Source organism: Coffea arabica, chromosome 1e (genome assembly GCF_036785885.1).
Source record: "Coffea arabica cultivar ET-39 chromosome 1e, Coffea Arabica ET-39 HiFi, whole genome shotgun sequence".
Taxonomy (NCBI): Eukaryota; Viridiplantae; Streptophyta; class Magnoliopsida; order Gentianales; family Rubiaceae; genus Coffea; species Coffea arabica.
In genome coordinates this window covers 55,288,520-55,313,771 of record NC_092311.1, presented here as the reverse complement: position 1 = coordinate 55,313,771, position 25,252 = coordinate 55,288,520, and the positions used below count along the sequence as shown (strand labels likewise).

The following is a 25,252-nucleotide window of genomic DNA, read 5'->3' as shown; positions in this document are numbered from 1 at the left end:
ATGATCAATTAAGAGCTAAATCGATTTTAGGTAATGGTGCACCACAGAAGTTTTTAATTGGAATCGAAAAATAAATCCACGTATCAAATTGGTAAGAAATAAAAATTAGGAACTAAATCGACAAAGCAAGAATTTAGGGACTAAATTGGCCATTTACTTTTTTTTTTTTTTTGGGATAGGAGTTGTCGGGCACCACGGTGTGTGACACTGATAAATACTCTAAATTTCTTTAAAAAAGAAAAGAAAAGAAAAGAAAAAACGATGGATGATCCACACAGACGACGAGGAGGAGGAGGAGGAGGAGAAGAACGCTGCGGCGGCGGCGACGACCGGTCAGCTCCCGAGTCTATCCTCCGCAATTCGCATCCCTCCGATGACTCTGTCCCCGTGTCCGACCCTCACTATCATCATGCCCACAGTCACGATAACAAAAGCAGAGGTAATCCCTCGTACGCTGACCACTATAACCGCCAGCAGGAGCGTCGCCGTCACCACCATAGCTTCAATTCCGAACCCAATGACTACCCAGCAGCTGCCCGGGTAGACAGTAATTTCACTTGTCATTCCCTCTCACCCTGCTCCTCCTCCTCCGGAGTCCGCAAGAGGCAGTTTTCACACTCCAATGACTCCCTCCAACTCCAAGGGACTTCTGCTCCTGGTACCGCTGCCCCTGCCACCCTCCTCTTCCAAATCTCTCTCTGTCTCTTTTTTATCTTTCATTTTTAGGATATCTCTCTATCCGATGCTTATGGACGCTGTCACACTAAAACTTCTGTCTTCTCTCATATCATCATATCATTAGATCATTATGGTAATGGCTGCAGAATTGTGAAGCTATACGTAGCCGGAGTTCCAAAAACAGCCACGCGAGAAGATGTAAGTTTGCACTTTGCATTTTATTCCCTTTAACTAATCCAACACCATTTACTTCTCTACCTATTCAACTCTGTTGCTCATTCCCATTGATGATGGAACGGCCACCAACCCCATTCGCTTCTCTACCTTCAGCTCCAACTCCAATGGTCAAACCCATTTCCATTGCTCTATACCCTCTCACTTGCCCCAACATCCTACTCGTAATCGTCTTTTCCTTTTAGCTTGTTTCTGCATCATTTACAGATGTCAGTAGTGCTTTTTTACGGTGAACATTGTGAATATTTATTGTGGCTGTTATCTTTTTCTCATTTTTACTTGCTGGCATCATTTGTTACTTTACAGAAAAATTATTCTACTACTTAATCAACTCGAATTTCCACTTTTTATGATTTTCCCATCCGTCAACTTTGGACACATAGTCCCTTTTCTAACTTCGCTACTTTCTTATCCTACTTCAGATTGGATCTGTTTTCGCAGAACATGGCAATATTGTCGAGATTGTTCTTATCAGAGATAAAAGGACTGGTCAACAAGGAGGTATAACACGATGGCATCTTGTACTAGCTCCCTTTTGTTACGGTCAAGCAATGGTCTCCTGGATTATGTTTCCTTTTTTTTTTTTTCTCGCATGACGTTAGTCCTTTTAAACCATGCCTGTAAATGGTGTTCAATTTGATAAAAAAAAAATTTTTTTTTTGGCTACTTCCTTGCACTTCAATTTGTTGGAGGAGCCATGTTTGAAGTCCTATGGCTAATTAGTTGGTTCTGCCTCATGATTGTTGTGCTTGCAGAATTTTAAAGTTCAATTTGAAGCCTTGAACTGCCCAACTTGGTGGTCTGGTTAAGGTTCTGAGAGCTGAGTCTTGTAGTTAGTATAAAACCAGTGTTGTGCAAAAGTATCCCACCTTGATTCCTGAAGAATGGCAAGCAAAAGAGAAGAATAAAAACCAAAATAAATTCACGAGATTGTGGAATGTGCTAATATACATGTTTTGTTGCTGTAATCCAATGTCTTTAATGGCTTGGGCCCATTTATCTCAGGATTCTCCCTGCAGAGTTGGCTTATAACTAATCTGAAATATATATTTAAACATGTCAGATTTAGTAGCTGACTTCTATTTTCCTTTCAGTGGTTAATCTAATCAGATATCCAGAACTTAATAGCGTGCTATCACATTGGATGGTTATAAAACTAATTGCTTCAAATATTGCAATGTATCCAATTGGTGGTTTATCATTTTTTGTGTCATTAACCCAAAACTTGTCATGCCAATTTATAAATTTTGTGGTTTATTTCAATGTATCAACATAGTGTGCATAAAGTGCTATTGATATTTCCATGATTTTTTTTGGGGCATCTGGATGTGGTTCTTGCAATCCGAGATTGGTACTGCTTTTGGCTACTCTTTATGAGTTAGATATTTCAAGTATGACTCAAGGTCTCGAGGGTTTTGTGCGATATATGCTTGCATGAACATTGGAGGTATGGTATGATCTAATCTACATGTTAAATACTATTTGCAGAATGTTGCTTTGTGAAGTATACAACAATAGAGGAAGCTGACAGAGCCATTCGAGCATTACATGATCGATATACATTTCCTGGGGTTAGTTTAATTTCTGGTAGTCATAAAATTTCTAGCTTTTCCTCCAAAGAAAGGCATTCTGTGCACTCTGATTCATGATGGTTAACTGCCTTTTGCAGGGAGTGGCTCCTCTGACAGTCAGATATGCTGATGGGCAAAAGGAACGCTATGGTAATTTCTGACATGGAAGTTTTATTTTGTTTATTCACTGTTTGACCCTTGCTGCTGTACTTTATTCATCAGGGTGAGACTGGACACAAGTATGTTCTACTTTTTCACTTCTTTGCCATAGGAAGAGGTATTCTCAGTAGTTAGCTTGTGGTTTGTAATTAGCTTAGGATATGATTCTTACTTTTTTTGTCTTCTCATTTTCTTGTGGAATCTTGTTTGCTGAGTTATGCTAATATTCAAAGTTAAAAGCAGGCAAACACATATTACTTGAGTTGCATTTATTTTCTTGTTGGTACAGTTATTATCTGTGGTTTTAAGCTCAGACCGGACCAGCCGGTTTGACCAGTTGAATGGTGAATTGGTTAGTCCTCCAGCCTGAGTTGGTGTTGAGAATCAGGTGCAAGAAACTCGGTCAAAACCGATCAAAAAACCGGTTTGACCGCAAACTGGTAATACCCAAGAAAATCGGTTTTTTTGCTATTTTCTGTTTTGGCTGAATTTTGATTTTTTTCTTGGACTTTTTTATAATTTCCTAAACAACTGACAATAACATAGCAACCCTAAAAGCTTGAGATTTGGTTAAATTTTTGACAGATCTAAAATCAAACAAAAAATGAAAGAAATGTAGCATGAAAGGATGAGAAGAAAAGAAGAAGAATTGAAGAAATCTTACACGAGAAAGGGTGAAAAGATCTAAAATCAGAAGAAAAGAAAAGGAAATCAAGAATGGTAGAAGGGAAGATAAGCGAAAGAGAAGAAGAAGAGAGTGTAAAAGAAATAAAAATAAACCGTTAGAAAAAAGGAAAAAAACTAAACACATGAACTGGAAACTTTGTGATGTGGGACATAAGGAACTGGAAAGTGGAAAGCTTTTGATGGCGGACAGGCGGAGAAGAAGTATAACAAGGAATCCCTTATAAGTTAGAAACCTTTCTCATATTATAGTATTATACTCTGACCCCTTAATGTTTTGAACAATCATAAAATTCTTTTATACTTTCATTTCAACCTTAGTTTTTGTATTTTTACAATGATTCATATTTTCATTCTGTATTCATCATCTTATGGAATTAAGACTCCATAATGTTACCATATGTTACTTAAAAAGTTTTATCAAGCACTTTGTATATTTTACCATCAATTGTGTTTGGTTATCATTAATTTGATCCCTCAATACATAGGACATCTGGGGAAAAATTGAAATCACTCCAAGCACATATTTATTTTATTTGTTTTATTTTATATATAATTCAAAATATATTTATGGCATCATTATGATGTTATCTGGTTTGACCCCCAGTCTAACCGGTCGAACCTGTTGAACCTCAAGCTCTGCCAAGTTGTTGCCCGGTCTGAGTTTCAAAACATAGATTATTTTATGAGAGGGAAGGAGATGTTAAGAATCTTGTCATGCATATCTTGCTCTGGTTGAGAAAATCATATTAATTTGTGGAAATATTCGTATATTGTTTCTAAAATTCTTATACGATGTTGAGGCAATTAAAGGCTTTTAGTCTTAAAATGCTACTAGTTTCTGTCCTGAACAAGGTTTCATGTTAATATATATTCATGATAAGTGGTTTTAAAATGTGATGTGTCCAGAAAATTCAAAGTTCCTGGTAGAAATTAAGTTCACTCAACATAGTTCTCAACTTCTAGTTTTTTGGTCAGTTCACACTTTAAAATGATGATCGTGGTGGGAGTCCTACTAGAAAATTGGTTCACTTAACATTGGCGAATCACAACTGCACTTAATGATCCTTGCTGTGAATGGGTTGTATTTATTAAATTTATACATGAAATTAGTAGAGTATGTTTTTGAAATGATGGAGAAAATTTATTGCTATGGCCTTCAGAGTGTGTTGTGAGGTGTCTATCATGGGAAAAAAATCTTAAAAGAAAATAAATGTATATATCCAAAGAAAAATCAGAGAAAAGTTTTATTCAAATTTTTTTTTTAGTAACAGTTTATACCAACATCTGTAGTTTAATTGGATGAACACAAACTTAAGAGACCATATACTTTTGGGGTGATTCTGTTATCCAAAGAGGAAAAACAGGACTTCTTTTCGTCTAATTGAAGTTTGTCTTTTCTTATTTGACAAGAAAATCTTAAAATAGAGGGCGTAGGGTTGTTAGCACAATATCTTGGGCATCTTCTGCTTTAACTTTTGTACATATTTTAAAATCTTTTGGAAGAATAGGAGACTCTCATTTAGATATTTCTTTGAAGCCATACTTGCTTTTTTGTAGTTGTGGTGGTTTGAACCTGGAGGCCTTGTAAAAGTTAATTACCTAGACTTCTTCTTTGATTTTGTGTTACATCTTAGATTGTGTCTTCCTTAGATGATTTTTTTAAGTACGTCTATAGCAGTGTGGTTTAGAAGCCAGTGACGGTCATATAATTGTTCTGCTTTGAGTTTGAAGGCCCTATAAAAGTAAGCAACTGTCTTGACTTCCAGTAACTTGGATTCTGCGTATGTCATATGGTGAATTTTGTTTAACGGAATTGGAAATTTTTTGTTTTCCCCTGTGGAACTATATCATTATCTGTATTGACTCTATTTTTAACACTGGTGTAAAATTGTGGAACTACTACTCTACAAGTAGATGTTGTCCAAGTGATTGAGGTTCAGCTGCTTCTCTTATTTTATCTGACCTATGGCCTCTGAATTTATTTTCTTCTTTATAGCTTTCTGGGACTTGTTTGTTTGTTTGTATGAGATCAGGATTTGGATGTTTGCATAAAATTTTGTTTCAGTTGCATCTCTGAAGTTTTATAATGTTTATGCTGCATATCTGCCTTGCAGGTAGCTTTGACCAGCAATTGTTGAAATTGTACGTCGGTTGTGTGAACAAACAATCTACAGATACAGAAATCGAAGAAGTACCGTCCACCTGATAAGCTTTCATCCCTTATTGTCTCATACAATTTGGGGCACATGTACTGCAGAATGCCTATTTCTGCTATCCTGCTTTTGTGGTCTTCTGCTTGTGGTGCTCTTTCTCCTAGAAGTTTATAGGAAAATGATTTGGCCTATCTATAAACTTGTGATATGTTGTTTTCAATACATTTCCATGATTGTGGTCTTTTAGGTTTCTTTTTATTTTTATTTACCTTTTTTTTTTGGGATTAATCTTAACTTCTGTGAGCTGGTCTTGACAATGTAAAAAGTATTGTTATCATGATGAATATCACAAAAACAGATAGTTTAGGTTAAAAAGTTTGGTAGATGAAACTTTCTTAGTAAGTGACATTAAATCGGCCTAATAACAGTGATGCATTTGAATGGACTTTCATTTGAAACTTCAACTTCTAACATGAGTTATGGTGCATGTTCTTTTCTATTGAGATGGTATTCTCTTAATGTCAGATATTTTCTCGATTTGGTATTGTTGAAGATGTCTTCATTGTGCGGGATGAAATGAGACAACATCGGGGTATGTACGCAAGTCTCTCTTATAGTAAAAGCAGAATGGTTAAATTTGTTTAACTGTAGGATATGCTTCAGGGTCCTGACTAGTTGATCAGGTTATTTCTCAGTGTGTCTTTAATACTCTTGACATTTTCATCCGTCTCTTCTGCTTGCCACCATCTTGTATACTCTTCATCCTTGTTTATGAATCTTCTCCTAATCATGTTTTTTTGTTGTTGTGGACATCCTTGCTGCTCTCAAGGATGTGCATTTGTTCAGTTCTCTCGTAGAGAAATGGCAGTTGCTGCAATCAATGCCCTACATGGCAGCTACATCATGAGGGTAAGCTCAGTGCATCTAGGACTTTTGACTTAGTTTTCTTAGCTTATAATGTAATTTCGTTTTACTTGTGACTTAGGGTTGTAATCAGCCATTAATCGTTCGTTTTGCGGATCCTAAGAAGCCTAGGTTGGGAGGTCCAAGGTTGGTCGCTCTCCAGCTCTACCATCACCTCAGATAATTATTTTCATAAGAACACTGCTTATGGAAATCTAGCGATGTGCCAAATTCACATTACAGTTGTCCTGACAGAAAACCCTTATGATCTCTTCCAGTTATTATTAGCCTATTAGCTGACATGAGTTATCTTTCAAATGACTTTGGTTGGAACAGAATAGAGGCTTGCTGTAAAAGACAATTAGTTCTTGCTATACCCTGAGCCTGCTGGGAATGATGTGGTATTATGTGCTTTTGTTCCGATAAGTCTTGTCCTTTCACCAATAAAACTGCCCTGGTGGTTTATCAGTGTCACTACTTGTTGCGTGCTTCGTTCTTGAGTTTCCTTTAGGTTTGATCACACTTCCATTGGCCCTCCCTAAGCACTAAAAAAGTCATTTTTATTCCAGCATCTTAATTGTAAATATTTGATTTACCCACTAAATTACTCAAATTGTGGTCTATAACATGTCTTTCTTTTCCCGCTGTATGTGAGGACAGATGTAGCTTTGCATTGCCTTTTATTGTAAAGTAATTTCAGAATATTAGTTTTATTTTTCTCTCGTGCTTAGCTTGTCGCTTTTCGCATTGTCTTCTGGGTTATGTGTTGCTTCAATTCCGGTGCATTGCAGGGCTGCATCGTATTTGGATGATCGAGTAGCTGTTGTGCATAATGATTTCCATCCTGTGAGTCTTAACATATTTAATAATGTTGCTTGCTTCATATTATGGGATGATGATGCTCATGTTCCTTGCATCTACATGTTTCCCTTGACACATTGGTGAAACCTATACTTTTGATGAGATAAACACTCAATACACGTATCTTGGTGCGCCTTGCGTGCTTTAGATGATTAATTTAAGTTTCTCGCCAAATGTACTTAATAATATGCTTTCTGGAAAACACTTTTGTGGCAGTGGGATTATGCACCAACGTTTGACATCCGACCAAGTTGGTATTAAAGTTTTCACTAGAATCTACTACTTATGAAGTGTGCATATTATTAGGGCATCAAAAAGTTGAGCTATGTAAGAATGCTTTGAAGTGATGTAGCCAATTTAGATGGATTTCAACTAGTCAAGATGCAATTGTGCAAATAGCAAATTATTGCAACAAGTACAAATGGTTGGGAAACCATGAGTAATGACCAATCTTGAGATTACGTGAGCAAAATTTTAAATGTTTACATGTTTGATTATTTTAAAGCATGTTTGGGGTGCCTTCTGTGTTCCTCAATCTTCTTTTGTCTTTATGTATGGATTTTGCCTCTTTCGTTTCATTTGTTCCCTGAAAACCTACCTGCATGATTTGGCCTGACATTGGAGTGCATCGGCCATGTTTCTGCAGTCAACATATTATAATAAATGCAAGCCTGAGTTAGGATGTGCCAGCAATGCTTCAGAGAGCATGCCGAATTCCTCTTTGTCTTGTTCATCTTTTGGAGCGATTACTGGCATCGACTCCTCCGTGGAATGCGAGTGGAGTGAACATATGTGCCCTGATGGATATCCATATTATTACAATTGCGTAACAAGCGACAGCAGGGTAAAGCATAGAAGTATTTTACTTAGTATATTATGATGGAAGGTGTTTGGTCGTCATTTCCTTAACATGCCTCTTTAATGTGTCTTGAATTGTTTGTTTTAGTGGGAGAAACCTGAGGAGTATGCACTCTATGAACGGCAGCTTCTAAAGCTGGAGGAGCAGCCACAGCTACAGATTTCGCATTAAGAGGTCGTTTGTACCAAAGAGATTTGTCAGGTGTGGTAGTGGAGTGTAGGTCTTACTATATAATCAGGTGTTTCATTCAGCTCAGCATCTCCTCCAATACAATAAATAGCCTTCCTTTTCTATGCCAGTAGTAAGACCATTGAACTGGGGGATTGGGTGCTGAATTGGATTGCTATGGCAAATATATTATGTTATATTATTATGCCGCTGTCACACTTTCTGAAAGAAAATGGGATTGGAACCTTTCCAGCTCACACAGAGAGCCCAGTTCATTTCGAAAGTGCGTAACAGAAAAATCATGGACATGGACGCCACCAGGTGGGTGGGTACATCCATGTCTTGTTTGCAGGCGTTGAAGCAAAAGCTTAGGAGTCGCTGTATTCTCTATTCTCCAGAGTCCAGCCCCTCCCTCCCTCCCTCCCTCCCTCTTGCAGAATCTGGCCACAGAGCCAAACAAGGAGTCGAAATGGGAAAGAAATTCTTTCTGCTTGCTTTGGTGAATGGAATCAATGAGAGGGGACCGACCAAATGTGAATTCTGATGCGGGGCCAGAAGAGGAGAATCTTTCGTCAAATCTATTACAAAATTCTAAACGCATGGATTCGGCAAATCTATTAATAAAGTGGCTTTTTTTCTTTTAGTAACATTAATAGTAGTAGTAGCATTTCAGAGAGATACGCGTCACTGGGAGAATGAGAAACCTCAGAGGAGGTTCCATTGAGATTGATCTGGGACAGAATCAAGGTTCGAAGTGGCGGTCGCGGTCACTTGGACCACATTTGTCTCGCTATTGTATTGGTTGCGATCTCGACGAAACGTAAATTTTTGAAATATTTAATATTTTAAAAATTATTTAAAAAAAAATATGATAAATAAAAATAATAATATTTGAAGTTGATTCGGGATGATTCGATACGATTCAATCTTTTCTATTCGTCGTCTCAAAGACGTTTCTGACTTAGTTCTCGACAATTCATTATCACGAGTCATCTTATTCGGTTATTGGAACGAAAAGCCTCATTTTCTGTAGATGATTCGGCCGAATCTTTGTAACCGTGGACAGAATCCGCGCAGCGCATCGCATCGCATCGCATCGTGGAGGTGGTGAGAGCCCACGAATACTTTTTTAATTTTGTCGCGCAGTTTGGAGTCTGACGGTGACGGACCACTCTTATTCTTTTTTGATTCATTGTTCGTTCCTAACACGTACAGTTGAGTTGGTTGGACACGTCTTGACTCTTTAAATAAATGACGACACGTTGTTCAAAGAGGGCTGTCAGTTAATTACAGTTACTAATCAAAAAATGGCAGTTGAAGAACTCTTTTAACATCTACGTCAAATGGTCGGTCGACGGTGACCAAACCGATTCTCGTCGAAACAATTTTGTGATCCTTATCTATCTATCCCACAAAGGGGAAAAAAATCCTCAATCCGTATGTGTAACTGAAATCCAGTATAAGGGCTGCAACTTGCGTCTTTTTTCACTTTGCCTCCCTGAAAGTTAAAATTGTGCCACCACATCCCCTCTCTCTTTCTCAATATTCTCAATCAATCAACTGCAATCGATCGAGCCGGATGACCTATTTTGTGTCGGATTAGGTTAAGTTATGTACGACTCACATGATCTCATGAAATATCGACTTGAAACAATTTGGAGCTGTCGTCTTCCTCTGGTAAAATTCTATTTTGTATATGATAAAATATGTAAGTTCAAGGTGATTTATTAGCATCAACCCTAAGAATAATTGCATTTACTATTAACATAGAATGAATTCTCGCAGAATGAGAATCTTAATCAAAAGTAGAATATTGTGTTAATGATGCTGCAAATCAAATGAAAATTGGCAAATAAAACAAATTTTCAAATCTTTTCCTTAATGATGCAAGGTTTTGTCCTAGGCATGCATTCCATCCATTGGATGATGGTAGCTAAGATATATTTATATGCGCTTTAGAAAAACTCACTCACTAATTAATATAATAGTAGTACCATTATTTTTATTTTATTTTTTTATTTTGACTGGCTCGACAGTTACCAGCCTCTTCCGACGGGACGAGAGAGAGAGAGAGAGAGAGAGAGAGAGAGAGAGAGGGATAGGACTCCACCGACCCCTATATCCTTTTCCTACAAGTTACGTACAAAAGAGGAAGGCCACGAATTGAAAGTGCCTCATCCATTTTTTTTTAGATTCGATGATTGATGGAATGTTGAAGATGCAGAAGCAGGTCCAGGTGGTCTTTTTAAGTTAAAGAGCTCTTTGTCTTGTCGGACGGCTCTTTTAATTCCTTTTTCCGCGGGACCAACACATCATCATTCAGAATAATAATATACCATCGTCAAGTCTTCGTCTTGGAGTGGACGAAACTTTTGAATTCAACGGATAGACACTTTCGAAGGAAGGAAGGAGGAGGACCCCTTTCTTCTTTCTTTTTACCAGCAGCAGATTCATCCTTTTTCCTTTTCCAAAATTACTGGAGTTTGTGTTACACAACACAACACACCACACCAATCCAATCCAATCTGTTTCCTCTTCGTTCTTTCTTTCGTAACCCAAGGAGACAACTCACTCATGAGACAGACAAACATCAATATCATTACTTGGGCTATTATTCACAAACATCAGAGTGGAAAATGCATGCCATGGTTTCATTTCATCACCAGGCAATGATGAAATAATCCAATATACTACTAACTACGTACCATTTCAAATACCCAATGCTTATAAGTAGGCATGGCCACGGTTCCAGAACCAACGGTTCTGGTTCCAGAACCGCCGGTTCTGGTTCTTCAAAGAGGTAGAACCAGAACCGCACCATATAAGATGGTTCTGGTTCTGGTTCCAGAACCGGCGGTTCTGGTTCTTCAAAAAGGTAGAACCAGAACCGCATAGTTCTGATTTCGATTCCTTATGGTTCTGGTTCTGGTTCTGGTTCCGGTTCCGGTTCCGTATGGTTATATACAATTTTATTTAATTTCTTATCCTTACCAATTTTAATACGAATATAAAAATATATTTAAAATTTTAAATAAAATGTAAAAAAATAAATACAAAATAAATATCATATTTTAATTTTATTATTATTCTACAAAGTACGAAATAATAAATAGATAATAGATGAAGAAATTGAGAGTAGTTTAGAGATGGAAGAGAGAAGATTGATTTTGGTGTAGTAGAAAATAAAATTTCAAGTCTTATTTATAGGACAAAATGAAATTAAAAATTTGGAACGTTGTATTGTAACGTTCCAAATTTGTAACGTTGTATTGAAAATTTGGACAAAATTACAACGTTGAATTGTAACGTTGTAAACTTGTAATTCACCCTAACCCCCAATTTGTCAAATTTAGCAGGCAGCCACCTTTCTTGTTTTTTTTCTATCCTTTGCTTTGTTTCTTTCTTCCGTTGAGAGCCTGAGGACCTTTGTGCAAGTCAGGAGGAGCCCCCGAGAGCAAAAATTGAGAGCAAAAATTGTGGTGGCATCATGATGACCTTGGTCATCATGATGCCTCTACTTTTATTATTTTTTATATTAATTATTTTTAAATTTTTTAACGGTTCTGGAACCGGCGGTTCTGGTTCTGGTTCTATTTTTTAGAGAATCAGAACCGGAACCTTTATCCAAGGTTCTACTACGGTTCTGGTTCCACGGTTCTGGTTCCGGTTCTGGTCCGGTTCCAAACGGTTCGGTTCCGGTCCGGTTCCCGGTTCCAAGTGGAACCATGGCCATGCCTACTTATAAGTAGCTTTTAAGACAGAGCTTCGGAATTTTTTTTTTAAAAAATTTTTACAAAGAAAAAAAAAACCTCAAACTTTACTCATTATTCATATGAACATACTAATTAAGCGCACCGGCAACTGCGTTACGATGCTCAAATTTGCAGCTTGCCAGCTGGACAGGACACCAAATAAAATATAAAAAGAAAAGGCAAAGTTAAAAGAGTACTCGCTTGGGGTGGGGAAATTTACATACATGCTAATAGTAGTCTAGTAGTACTAATATATGTACCAGGAAAATAATATAATATAAGACTTGACTCAATAAACAAAAGTGAGGTGAGAAATCCCATTGGCCTCCTCATTCCATTCCACGTTGACCATAAGTTTCCCCTCCTCACCCGACCACTCGAATCCAGTTTCAGCGCCGCTCAAGTAACACTTCTCCGGCGGCACACTAGAATAGGCTAAGAAATTCCCTCCGCCCTTAACTTCAACATCGACGACGCCCGAGTCGTTATGCTCCAGGGCCCGAACGGTCCCTCCGCTGTTAAACATGTCGGCGAGGCCGATGGGGGCGAATTTGGCGCCCCGACCAAGACCAAGCTCCTTGGTGGGAACGAAGCTGTAAATCTCGAAGGAGGAAGGTTCGATCGTGATTTCAGTTGCAGGAGAAGCGGGGTTGGTCAAGAATAATTTCCCGGCCTGGCTTAGGTAGACCGCGTATTCCTGTGCCTCGCCCATTTCGGAGGCTTCCTTGGTTTGTCCCCATTCAATTTCGCCGACGTGAACCCAACCGGACATGGACTTGTAGCACTCGGAGTGACCCCTGATCCTCTGTTCTTTGGGGTCCCAACCAGCTCCTTGGCAGTTGAATGCGCCAATCACGCCTCCAAACTGTCAAAACATCACCAACCAATCAATAATAAAAAAAAAATTCCAGTTTAAGCTTTTACTCCTCCTAAATTTGCTCAAATTGATGAGTCAAGAAGAGCACCCTGTTGAAGTTCCAGATCTTGAGAATGGTCTTTCCATCAAAAAGTGGATTCTTGAAGAGGCAGTCTCTGGTTGGAAGAGCGAAATGTTGGCACTTGGGAATGGTACCGTCGGGGTAGACCAGCTTCTTTAGGAGGTCAAAATCATGACCCCCTACGGAGTCGCTCACGTAAACGGGTCCCCCGCAGATGGCCCTGGAGCCTGCGTGGAACTTTGCGCACAGATGATCCGACTGGAACATGTCCCAGTCGGGTTGTATCATCTGACCCATCCACATGCTGTTGTAGGCGCAATGGATCATATGAACGCCCTGTAACCAGTACGCCCCGTTGGGATCACCATTTGGATCTTGGAACCAGAAATCGTCCCCTGCCAACCAATCAATCAATCAATCAAATCAGTGTGTAACTTCTTTTTTTTTTTTTCAGTAACATAACATTTATATAATCAAAAGAAATCAGGCTGTAACCAGATACTACTACTGTAACTGCTTCCACTCTTCCACCACCACAAAGCCAAAGCGATGATAATAATACGTCTACATGGATTCCAATGAAATTCATTGAGAGAGAGAGAGAGAGCTTTGGTAGAATTTTGCTTCTTTTTTTTTTTGTAATATTAAAAAAAATTTAAATACTCCATTCCATTCACCTACCAGTGAAAAAATAATGCACTGAAAGAAAATCGGGTCGAGAATGGAATGGAATGGAATCCGGCCCTTACCGACTCTTCCGATGGATATCTGACGTGTTCCCAGCAAGAAGAAGTCGTTGCACTGTTGCATGCTGGAGATGAGACCGGTGCCATTGAAGTTGTTCGCTAGTGACTTCGACAATCCGTCATAGTAAGCCTTTGCAAGTTCTACCCGTCCTCCGTATTCCTCGCACACGTATTCCAGCGCCTGATCACCATCATGCATCATGCATCGTGAGTACGAGGATGGATGATGATGAGTAGAAGAAAGAAAGCAAAATTGTAAATTTCTACCACCACTTACGTGAATGACGTCCACTTTGACCCCCGTTATTCCAGCTTGGGACAAGTGAGAGTACATGGAGTGGTAGAAGTCATGGGCTTGATCAGGATGGACTAGCCCTATTCCACCTTCCACAATTTTGACCACTGCCAGATCGGTCATGGTTCCATCGAGCCCTGGAGAAGTCTTGCATGGAATGACCTTGGACTCCATGTGGGTAGTTCCGGGCCTCACCCCTCCCCATGCTCCACACAGGGCATGCCACACGTAGATGTCGTCCAACCCTTTAAAGCATGATCTCAAGTCCCCCGTGAACGCCTTCATTCCCAAATTCTCCGACTCCGACTCCGATTCCCGGCACGAGCAGCGGCAGCAGCTTCCACGTGACTTCTTGTCCTCCTCCGGCTCCACCTCCTCCTCTCCCCCGAACATCTCCTCCAACTCATTCTTCAATCTCTCCATACGAGACTCCAATTCCCTTAACTCAGAAGCGGCCCCAGCCTTGTCGCGAGCCTTCTCAGCTTGCTCTATCTCGATGGCCTTCGAAATCAACTTCTTTGGCTTCTTCGGGTCAAAACGAGGACGATTAGCGCCCAACATCGACCCCCCTTTGTACTTCCTGAATTTCTCACCTTCGTCCAGCCTGTGCAGCCTGGCCGTCATTTGAGTCCCTCCCAGGACGAGATTTTTCGCATCCTCGTGGGGGTTCTGGCCATCCAGATTGATACTTTGCCAGCCGTCGTCAATGATTACAAACCTTGGGGAGAGTCCTCCGTCGGCAAATTCCTTCACCCCGTGCCAGACGCCCGCGGGGTCTACGGTTAAGTAGAAGGCATCCCAAGTGCACCATCCGAATTTATTGACGATGGGTGGGACTGACTTCTCTTCCAGGAGCTTGAAGGTATTGAGATGGACTCGAACCGCTGCGTAAGCCTCTCTCATCAACTCGTAGGGATTCTCAGACGCGTGAACGTAAGCGATGGCGTCAAAAGACCACGCCTTGACCTGAGTGGAACCGCTTTCTGCACATATCATCACCTGGCCGTCAGCTCCTGGGTGAAGCGCGGACCTAAATTTCCCTTCAATTATCGGAATAATGATCACGTATGATCTTATCTCGGGCACATCCAAGAGCACCCACTGGGTTTCCATCTGCAAGTCGGAGCCGGAGCTTCCGACCCATTGAGTGGACCACCAAGTCTTGAACCTGAAAATGCTGAGGAAATCCCTGCCACTGAACTTGCCTAGGGAGTTCATCAACCTGTCCGAGGATGATGCTTGGTCCTTACTAAAACCCAGGAAGCCACCCTTGTGGGAAGATTTCAGCACTCGCTGATACAGGGGACTGGGTGCACCGGAGGAAGAGGACGAGGGGGATTTGGATATTGACGAAAAACTCTTCAGAGTGACGTTGCCTGGGACTTCAAAAAGTAGCGGCACACTGTTAACCAAAAGCTTGCCATCCGAGAGATCAAACCAGTCGTCCTTGTTGCATTTCAGGACATTGAAGATTGGATTGACGGGATCGTTTGGGGGTGCCATCACGTGTGCTGAGAAAACAAAGACAGGGACACAGATTGAGATATAACGACCGTGTTTTGTTGGTGAGATTGGACAAGGACAAAGGATTTTACTAACAAAACGCAGGCGCTATATCTTATTTCGGATTGAGAAGGCCGGAGCAGGAGTAGTATTCTGACGCGGGGACTGGCAGAGAAACGAGGAGCTGTTCTTTGATCGACAATCGACGGAGAAAATATGTAAAAAGTTTCCTATGCTTAAAAAGGAGCGAGTACAAATGGCAAACGAAACGAAGAGATTAACTAGTGGCTGGTTGAGTTCATAGAGAGATTCAACTTACGGACGAGGAATGACAGGGAGGAGAAGCGCACAGCAGGTTTATATAGAGGCAGACAAAGCTATGCGATGCATGATGATGTGTTTTTGTTTTGTGCATGATGATGGTGTTTGTTTTGTGCGGGAAGGAATGACGGCTGGCCGGGTGTCCAGTTAAGAGGTTGGGCGGTTGGAGATGATGAAACTGGCCCGCGTTCTTTCTCCTTTTTGGGTGGTTTCATCGGGTACGGGTGCGGGTGCGGGTGCGGGTGCCACTTTATGGATTATTCTTTTCTTTTATTGGCTTGAATTCTTCTTTTTAACATTTGTGGATAATTTCAAGAGGTTTTTGACAATTTCGCATGTCTCCCATCAACTTCTGAAAATCTCACATATCTCCCCTAACACATAATTGGGTCAGGTCCTATTGGTGATATATAAATGTGTGGCGCTAAACAATTCCTAAAAAATGTGTGGCGAATTGTCTTCAACAAATTGGTGCAAATTTCTCCTCCAAACCCAAATGACACATTTTTTCCAATAGCAGTAGTTATGTATTATTTAAAAAAAAAAAAAAGCATCCTGTATCATTTAATTTTTTTAAAGTTCTTTATTTTGGTCTTTTTATATTTAGTTGAGTTACTTTGCAAATTTAGCTGTTGGTTAATCTGATCATCTAAACTTTGCTAATGCATCTGCTACATATTTTTGAAATTTACCTCCAGACTTTTGCTTTTTATTTGCCAAGTTTTAATTCATTTAAAAGTTTGTCAAAACAAATAGTTGCAACAATTAGTAAGGGCTTTTTTTTTTGCACCAAATTAGATTCTCTCTTCAACGATTAATTTTCTATTCATATTTTTTTTAATTTGGGCTTACACGGTATATAAAAATTCCAAATACGGGAGCTAAGTCAGATTTTTAAAAATTGTTGGGAGCTGAATGAAATTGCTAATAATCTCAAGGGAGATTTCTGAAATTATCCATTTAAGATTTGGATATTACCAAATACTCCGTACAATACAACTGCCGCTCACCACAGGACATCTGGTTCTTCCAACCCGGGAAAATTAATTGACTTGGAATTCTCAGATAATCCCTGAAAACGATCGCACAAACACACCCGATCAATCCAAGGATGCATCATATCATATCATGCTGACTACTTACTCATCGATTGTAGTATCCCGTTTTTTTTTTTTTTTTTTTTTTTTTGCGTATTATTTCCTTACGGGGATTTAACAATTATCAAGTATTTTAATGTCATTAACTAATTGGTACTCTCTAATAATATAGTTAGTAGGGAGGTTATTATTAAATGCGTAATCTCGCCTAATCTGTCTCCGTATCATAATCGTATACGAATTAAGTTGATTAGTATATTGGCAAGTTATAAGAATCAACTCTACATGTACGTATTATAATCTGTCATAATAGTTAGTTAAAGAATATAACCACGTACTAATTTAAATTGATTATCTTGTTTCCTTCTGCTCAGGCTAGATGAATGTGGTCATAAAGTTAAATAACATTCACATTCCTTCTTTAAGAAAAATGAATAGGGAACAAACTAAACTACATACCATCTTCACCCCATTAGTTTCTTTAGTTCAATTTAGTTGGTTATTTTGGAAACATGTAGATATACTCCATCAATCAATACAACAATATCTTCCGCTCTGATGGAAATGGGGCAGCAACGGTTACAAGAAGCAACCGTTCCGGAAGGTTGATGGCCAAGATTTGGCAATATATATATATAAAAGGTCCAAATTTCATTTTATACATCGTTTTTCATACTATGTGTGGGATCAATAAAATTTTGTTATATAGTTATACGTTGTGTAAAATGAATTACATCGTGTGCAAACAGAGTTACATCTTGTGTAAAAATGCTCAAAATCGATCGGGACGGTTTCTCTGTTTACTGTTCTTGCCCCTGGTCCAACTCTGATATAGATTTCCTTAAGAATGATTGTAGTAATACTTTATTTGGTGGAAAATATGTATACATGCATATGTGTAAGAACTAGGTACGACTATCAGTTTCCTCGTCTTGCAAATCTATGACCAAAAAGAGAGGGTGACTAGAAGAATGAGAGTCCGGTAGAGAGAGATGAAGGAAGGAAGCATAAGGAGCGATGAGATCGGCTACCATCATAATCCATAAACCAAGTAAGATTACAATCTTGGCAATTTATGATCTTTTACGCAAATCGCAGGTGATAATGGAATTTGATATGTTTTCCTAGAACACATCTGGCCATAATAATATTGAAATGTAGCGACTGTAATATATTCTAGTTGTAATAAATTCCAAAATGCATGATTACTTCGCTTGGCAGAAGTGCACGTCATGCAAGTGATATTTTGTTCTCTATAAGTGAGAGTTTATAACCTCAAGTAGTTAGTATATTATCTTGAAAAAAAAAAAAGAACCATATAGTACAGTATTGCTTACAGGTATTGTTACATCTACATTCGACCATCCTATTATGTACGAAAAATATTTATGTTCACAATTGGACAGCAAACTTGAGGAGGGTTTGAGAGGTAAAGTGTATGATGATAAACAATTTGTCTGTGCAGTTGTGACGGTGCTCTGAAAATATTGAAACTGGTTGGTGGGAGGTCTGATCGGCTGCATCAGCAACAGAAATAGCAATGGCTGCGGTGTTCTGATCATTGTTTCTTATTTTTTGGGGATAAACCCTTCTGGATGCTTCATGCATGCATTGATTAATTGATTATTCCACATTTCAATTCAATCGGCTAACAACTTTCTTGAGCAGCTGGTCAAGTGTGGGATCAAGAAACTGGCGAAGTCAAACTCAATTATCCTGGATTCTTGTGACATCCATAATCATCCACAATCTACTACTACAGCAAGTTTCTTTCTTTTTTTTTTTTTTTTGATAAGTTAACTAAAAATCCTCCCCGTTATCCGCAGTATTCTGACAACTTCAGCAATTTCCGAGAATTAGCAATGACCTATACGGCTTTAGATGCCGAATCCTTGCAGCAGGGGAGCCAAAAAAAAAAGTCCTGTTATCTTTAATCATCCCTGCTCTTTGAAGGAGGATCACCAAAAGAGCCACATTTCCGTCCCAAAAAAGTGTTCGCCATCGCTGGCTCGCTCGCGATTATTCCACATCCATCATCACGGTATATTGATTAAATAATCGGGTGATACACATATTATAGCACATAAAATTTTTTAAAAAATTACTAGTAAAATTTATAGTGTTTAGTTATAATTCCTCCATGAACTTTTGTGCCCCCAAAGCTCCCTCAAAACAAGTTGGTGCATCAACGGTTGTCACTTCATCTCTTGTACCCAGGATCTCAGAGATGGGATTTTGACAGATTTTGCCACAACCAAACCCAATGTGATAACAATAGCAATTTGTAGCACTGCTTCGCCTGAAAACCAGTGCTTCAATTCCTATTAAAAGCTCACCCACCCACCCGGGCTGCTGGAACATCTTCGCTTAAATTTGTTAGATTGTCGAATCCCCAATGGGCACTGCGTAGATGGCCCAGCAGAGTGACTGGTCGGTAGGAGTAGGACAATGCCTGGGGGAACCTCCTCAATCTCAAATCTCAATGAAGGTGGCAGGCAACACGGCTTTTTCCCCTTTTACCCAGGGGTGAATGGCACCAATTTGCAGAGCAGATAAGCAGTAGAAAAGTGATTCATATTTTAAAACAAATAAAACACTATAATTTAATTATTTCATTAAGTAGACCAAAACAGAGAGAGAGAGAGAGAGAGAGAATGTGTCAAAGTTCCTTGTAAAAGGTAAACAAATAGGTATTGCACAAACAAACAAGACAAAAGTAAAAACATGTGTAATGTTCTATAATAGATTTCTAGGTAATAAGTCAATTATATATGTATATATACATATATATTATTCTATTTTGACATCTAAAAATCGATTATACTTAACATTGAAAAATAGAATAGACAATCCATTCTGATTTGTATACTAAACATTGGAATGTAAAAAATTTTCTTTTATATCAGTTTGGATGGAAAGATCTTTCCATTTTATAGACATTCTAACATATCAAGTAGAATAGAATAGTGTACGTGTTTTTGTTTCCTAAAAAGAAATGATGCAGCAAATGAGAAAAAAAATCCAAATACGGAAATTATAAAAAAAAAAAAAAAAGGGATAATTTCAAAAACCTCACATGAGGTTTCTGACAATTTCATTGAGCTCTCCTGAGATTTAAAAATTTACACATACCTCTCTTGTCATTTAAAATGACAATTTTACCCTTAAATATTTTAATGAAATTCTCTTATTTGGTATGCTTATACTTAGAATGAGCGTTAAAATTATTTTTTCGTTCTTATTCCTTTTTTGATATTTTTCGTCAATAAAATTGTAGAATTATCACTGCTTTTTCATTCAATGCTTTCTGGACAAAGTGAAGTACGACAAAGTTATGAAACCTTTCAGGCTTCGGACGCTATAATCATCATTGCTTTAGGATCTGCTTTTCTCAAAGGGAATAAATTAGGATTCTGGAATATACAGAAGGAGTTTAATCATCATTGCTTTAGGATCTACTTTTCTCAAACGTAGGATTTTGGAATATACGGTAGTGAATGGTGCTACCTCTCGATTCTGGTTTAATCAGCCTTGCTTTAGGATCTACTTTTCTCAAAGGGAATAATATATTAGGATTCCTAACCTTTTTTTCTTTCCTTTTAGTAGCGTAGGAGTTAAGCCTTAGATAATGGAGTGAGTGCAGACAAATTTTTCCTCTTTTTTAGGTAAATACTACTCTAATAATACCTCGTAGTTAATTTGTTGTTCTGAACCATCGCATTACAATAATCATTCATCTTCTGGTTTTCTCGTTCTACTACTTAACTTTGCTATTAGTTCTCGTCTACTAATTATTATGCAGCAGTGCTATTAATAAAATCCCCGAAATAGATGATGTCATATATCCCACCACCCCATTATTTTATTATTATGTAGCAAGAAAGATGTGGATGCATCATATATCCCTCGCAAACACTGTTGGGTCATTCAATTCCATTCATAGACCTTAAAAAATACACTAGTACACAAGCGCACCGAATCATCACATGCGTCGCCGTTGCCGGCGCCGGCTGAAGGGTGGACTGGCCGGTCCGTGCACGCGCAATCTTCTTGTTGGTTTACAAGGAGGAGGGAATCTTTCCCTGAGCAAAATCCCAACAAGATTCTACTGGAAACCCACCATGATATGGCCATATTCATTCCATGGCTACAGTCCACAAAATAGGATAGGACCCATGGAACCTAAAAACTACCAGGTGGGGCGGGGGCGGTAGGAAGCTACTTACAACTTTGATTTACACGACTGCACAAGATGGATGGATGGCTGGGCAAAATCCTCTAGTTATACACAAAAAACTAAACTAAACTGAGCTACAAAGGAAGTGGTTCTAAGCCAGAAGCATTATCAAACCTGGAGGCTGATTCTGGATGGGCTCTGTCATCCTGAAGAACAAGAACTTTCAGGGTGCCTGATTCTCTCAACCATGAAGCCACCACAGCTCCTGTTGATATAAACCTTCCAATATTGCACTTAGCAACACGGAAAGGCGCCCCCATGCTGTTAAGCAGTGCCTCAACAGCGCGTTTAAGCGCACCATCACCGACGACTTTGCTGTGCTTGCCCCATCCCGTCAAAATGCTGCATCATCACACGAATCAATTTCCCTTTCTTAACTCAGATAAGCAAAGACAAAGATTAACATAATCAATTAAATATTACTTGCATGGGGCTGCCCTCCCCTACCTATTCACTTCCTCTTGGATACACTTAACTCGTGCTTTTGTCAAGGAAATAAAAATACTACCTTATCAGTTTTGGTAGCTCATGGCCTTCAAAAACAATAGAGCGTATATTGAGCAGCCAGGCATGAACCATTGCCCGTGCAGCACCGGAAGACATCAAATGCAAATCCAAGCAAGAATTAGACCACGTACTTTCCCACACTTGTCGACGTTTGCCCTCCAGCACCACCAGCTGAGCACCTCTTCGCTGGTATGAAAATTAAATACAAGCACAGGACGGACATTTTCACGTCAGTAGTTGATTGGAAAGTTCCCGAGTATTACAAGTGTCCCCATAAATCAAAGAGAAGTACTACTATTAACGAGTGTTGATCGTGTCAGTGCAACCTACCATACCAAATTAGAGGTTTGATAAAACATTACCCATTGTACTATTGACTTGTGATACTTCAATTTTTCTCACTCGGCATTAATTATTAACCAACAATAGCAAAAGCTACCAGTATACTCTACCATACGATAACAACTTTTCCGAGAAGTAATGCTCCAAAATGACGATTTTTTTTTTTTTTTTTAGGGTGTGTCAGTGTGTGTAGTAGGCCTACCAAAAAACTTGGCACCTAGGTTACATTATGACTTGGATAACAATAGGATTCCAGCTAAAAGTAGTAGTAGCAGCAGTAACAAGAAGTTACCTGACCAAAATGCCACAGCATGTCAGTCAAAGCATTATAAAAGGCAGATGCAGTAGACGTGTCCATCTGCATCACTTCGTCAAAAAGGGAAAGAGCTTGCATCCAAACTTTCTCATCATGACCCATGAGAAGTCCATGCGCTACTCCATACACATGATTATCAAACAGACGCAGTTCCTCTAACAACACTGAAGCCTCCTCAAATGAATTACAGCGGCTGCAACCAAGGAAAGTTTTGAAAGCTTTCCCTACAAAAGAAATAACTACAGGATTCCCCAAAAATTTAAGGAATGACTACAGGATGAACAAGAAGCAAGAAGCCGTTACCTGCAGGCGTTCAGAATTGCTGAGAACGTGACGACATTTGGTTTTATTTCCATCTCATGCATCTTTTGGAAAACTCCCAATACACACAGAAAATCCTGCCGCCCCCTGTTAACAGATTCATCAAAATCTGATTTACCAGTGGCTAACTGCTCAAAAATCTTAATGATCCTGTCTTTGTTTTCAGCGTCTGGCTTGCTTTCAGCAACATTTGCAGCAGCCATTGAGAGTGAGGATTCAGTCCGTTGGTCACTCTGCAGAGGATATTCGGTCGGCATCGACCAACCAAAGGCGTTAATTATAGAGTTGTAGGTGACAACATTAGGTTGGATGCCCTCATTCATCATCTCATCAAGTAACAACGCAGATGATCCAACAAGGCCCTTTTTACACAAGGCATCAATGAGCTTGCTGTAGAAAACAACGTCCGCCTTCACGCCCTGGCGCTTAAACTCTTTATAAACCTGAATTGCCTCTCGATAAAGGCCTCCTTTGGAATACACACTGATCAATGTTGAATAGGTCAATAAATTAGGAGAAAGATTATCAGCTTTCATCCTTGAAAATAGTTCCTTAACCTTGTCATACATCCCTTGTTTGCCGAAACCATCTAGAAGCGCATTGTAGGTCACGACGTCCTTCTTGATCCCCATATTCTCCATCTCCTCAGCGACGGTGAGAGCCTCCTCAAACCTGCCAAGGCTAGCATAGATAGCAAGCAAGGTGTTGTAGGACACCCTGTCCAATCGCATGCCAGCATGTTTCATCTCATGGAACAAATTCAGCGCCCGGTCCAATTTGCCCACCTTGGCACAACCCCGGATGATGGTACTGTAAGTAACCTGATTGGGGGAGATATTCTTGGCGGGCATCTCAGACATGATGTCAAAAGCTGCATCGACGTGGCCGCCGTTACAGGCGGCGTCGAGAAGGGTGTTATAGGTGTAGATATCCTGGTCAATACCTCGGTACAACATCTCCTTAAACAGGCACCTCGCGGTGTCCCACAGTCCTGCCCCGCTGCAAACAGCGAGAAGGGAATTGTAGGTAATCCTGTCAGGCTGCACCCCGTTCCTCAGCATTTCATCGAAAACCTCAGAGGCCCTCTTGAAACCAGCACCCCCTTTCCCGCAGGCATCGATGAGAGCATTGTAAGTCACAAGATTAGGCTTCAAGCTCAAGTCTTTCATGGTCTCGAAGACCCTAATGGCCTCGTCGCAATGGCCGCTCTTGGCATAAGCACTTATGAGGGCAGAATAAGCATAGACGGTGTTTCCATACCCCTGGGAGACGGCGTCGTCGAACACTCTCTTGGCCAAATCCACCTTGCCCAGCCTACCCAGGATGCTGATCATGGAGCTGGCTAGCTTGCCCTGGTCGTTGCGCCTGCGCTCGCGGGCCACGGCGAAGTCGAAGCACCTCATGGCCATGGACCACTCCCCTCGGTTGCCGAGTTCTCGGAGCAAGAAGGTGTAGTCGTCGGTGCCGCAGAGCTTGGGCTCGAAAGCGAGGAGAATGCTGTCGAAGCGGGCGTCGTCGCCGCTGAAACGAACGGCCTGCAGGAGGGCCTCCTCGGCGACGGAGCTGTGGCGGCTGGAGGAGGAGGCGGACTTGGGGCGGCCGAAGTGCATCTTGGAGACGAAGCGGGTGGATCGGCGGCCGGAGAAGTCGGCAGAGAGTTCGGAGTTGGAGGAGAGATGAGGGAAAGAAGGGGGGTTGGTGGTGGAGAGAGCGGCGGGGGGAGGGGGCCTGGCGACGGCGGGAGGGTGAGGAAGAGGTTGGGAGGAGCGGTGGTGGTTCAAGGAGACCTTGGGGTGGTGGTGGTGGTGGTGGTGGCGGTGAGGGTGTGGACTGTGGGGGTGGGGGTGGGGGTGGTGGGATTGGTAGGGCTTAGAGGTAGTCAACGCGCAGTGGGGTGGGGGAGTAGAAGAGGCCATGATGATGGTGAGGGTGAGGACGGCGACGGAGAAATGGGTGGGATGGGTGTTTGGGGGGTTTTGGGGAAAAATGGGTCAGTCTCAGAGAGATGCTTAGCTCTTGCCTTTGACTCGTTTTTACTGACGATGAGACGAGTGAGTATTACTATTACAGTGGGTAGTGGTGTTAAGGATCTTACTATTACTCGTTTTTTTTTTTTTTTTTTGGGGGCTGCTGCTGCTGTGGATTGCTTGACTTTGCTGTATCTGTATTTGACTTTGCTGTATCTTCTTATCTTTTCCGCTGTGGATTAGTTTAGTACCGGTAGCAGTTGGTGCCTTGGTGGTGTAGTTCAGTAGCAGAAGCTTTTTGTGTTGGTGAGCTAATTTTCTTTGGACAACCAAAACTTTTTGTGATTTTACCAATTTAATTAACCAAAAACAATTTTTCAAAATCAAACTAGCTACCATTAAAGCCTTCAGGCGTGTCAATGGGCTCCATCCAAATCAGGATCCATCCTTTTTTCTTTTTTCTTTTTCTTCCCTTTTCCCTTCTGGGATTTTAAATTTTCAAACCCAAAACCCTACTCAAATTCAACCCTTTTGCAAAAATCCAATTTTAGACTCGAACCTCAATTGCACTCTCGTATATGAAGATGTTTAAACACATGCACAAAACATTCTCAAATGTTAAATATGTTACCATTTG

At 40.2% G+C, this 25,252-nt stretch overlaps 3 protein-coding genes across 8 annotated transcripts; 1 reads left to right on the top strand and 2 right to left on the bottom strand.

The window, feature by feature from the left end:
* Positions 1-186: 186 nt before the first annotated feature.
* Positions 187-8,530, top strand: LOC113718914 (flowering time control protein FCA). 6 transcript variants are annotated; one of them, XM_072065926.1, is made up of 13 exons: positions 472-658; positions 825-876; positions 1,009-1,076; positions 1,335-1,413; positions 2,401-2,483; positions 2,582-2,633; positions 5,444-5,520; positions 6,008-6,074; positions 6,312-6,391; positions 6,468-6,532; positions 7,177-7,231; positions 7,893-8,090; positions 8,193-8,530. In XM_072065926.1, the coding sequence occupies exons 1-13, from the start codon at positions 623-625 to the stop codon at positions 8,274-8,276; spliced, it is 996 nt and encodes a 331-aa protein (XP_071922027.1). In that variant the 5' UTR covers positions 472-622; the 3' UTR covers positions 8,277-8,530. The 6 variants fall into 6 exon arrangements, with proteins under 6 accessions (XP_071922024.1, XP_071922020.1, XP_027099647.2 ...); XM_072065929.1 differs by having other exon boundaries at positions 621-658; positions 803-876; XM_027243846.2 differs by lacking the exon at positions 1,009-1,076 and having other exon boundaries at positions 193-658; positions 803-876.
* Positions 8,531-12,070: 3,540 nt separating this feature from the next.
* LOC113718896 (stachyose synthase) lies at positions 12,071-15,888 on the bottom strand. Its single transcript, XM_027243824.2, has 4 exons — positions 13,987-15,888; positions 13,713-13,890; positions 12,991-13,358; positions 12,071-12,890 (listed from the first exon to the last, which is right to left on the bottom strand). Exons 1-4 carry the CDS (start codon positions 15,505-15,507, stop codon positions 12,315-12,317), a joined length of 2,643 nt encoding a protein of 880 aa, XP_027099625.1. The 5' UTR covers positions 15,508-15,888; the 3' UTR covers positions 12,071-12,314.
* Positions 15,889-20,825: 4,937 nt separating this feature from the next.
* On the bottom strand, positions 20,826-24,683 carry LOC113718881 (pentatricopeptide repeat-containing protein GUN1, chloroplastic). Its single transcript, XM_027243815.2, has 4 exons — positions 22,631-24,683; positions 22,304-22,520; positions 21,671-21,855; positions 20,826-21,504 (listed from the first exon to the last, which is right to left on the bottom strand). Exons 1-4 carry the CDS (start codon positions 24,562-24,564, stop codon positions 21,237-21,239), a joined length of 2,604 nt encoding a protein of 867 aa, XP_027099616.1. The 5' UTR covers positions 24,565-24,683; the 3' UTR covers positions 20,826-21,236.
* Positions 24,684-25,252: the final 569 nt, after the last annotated feature.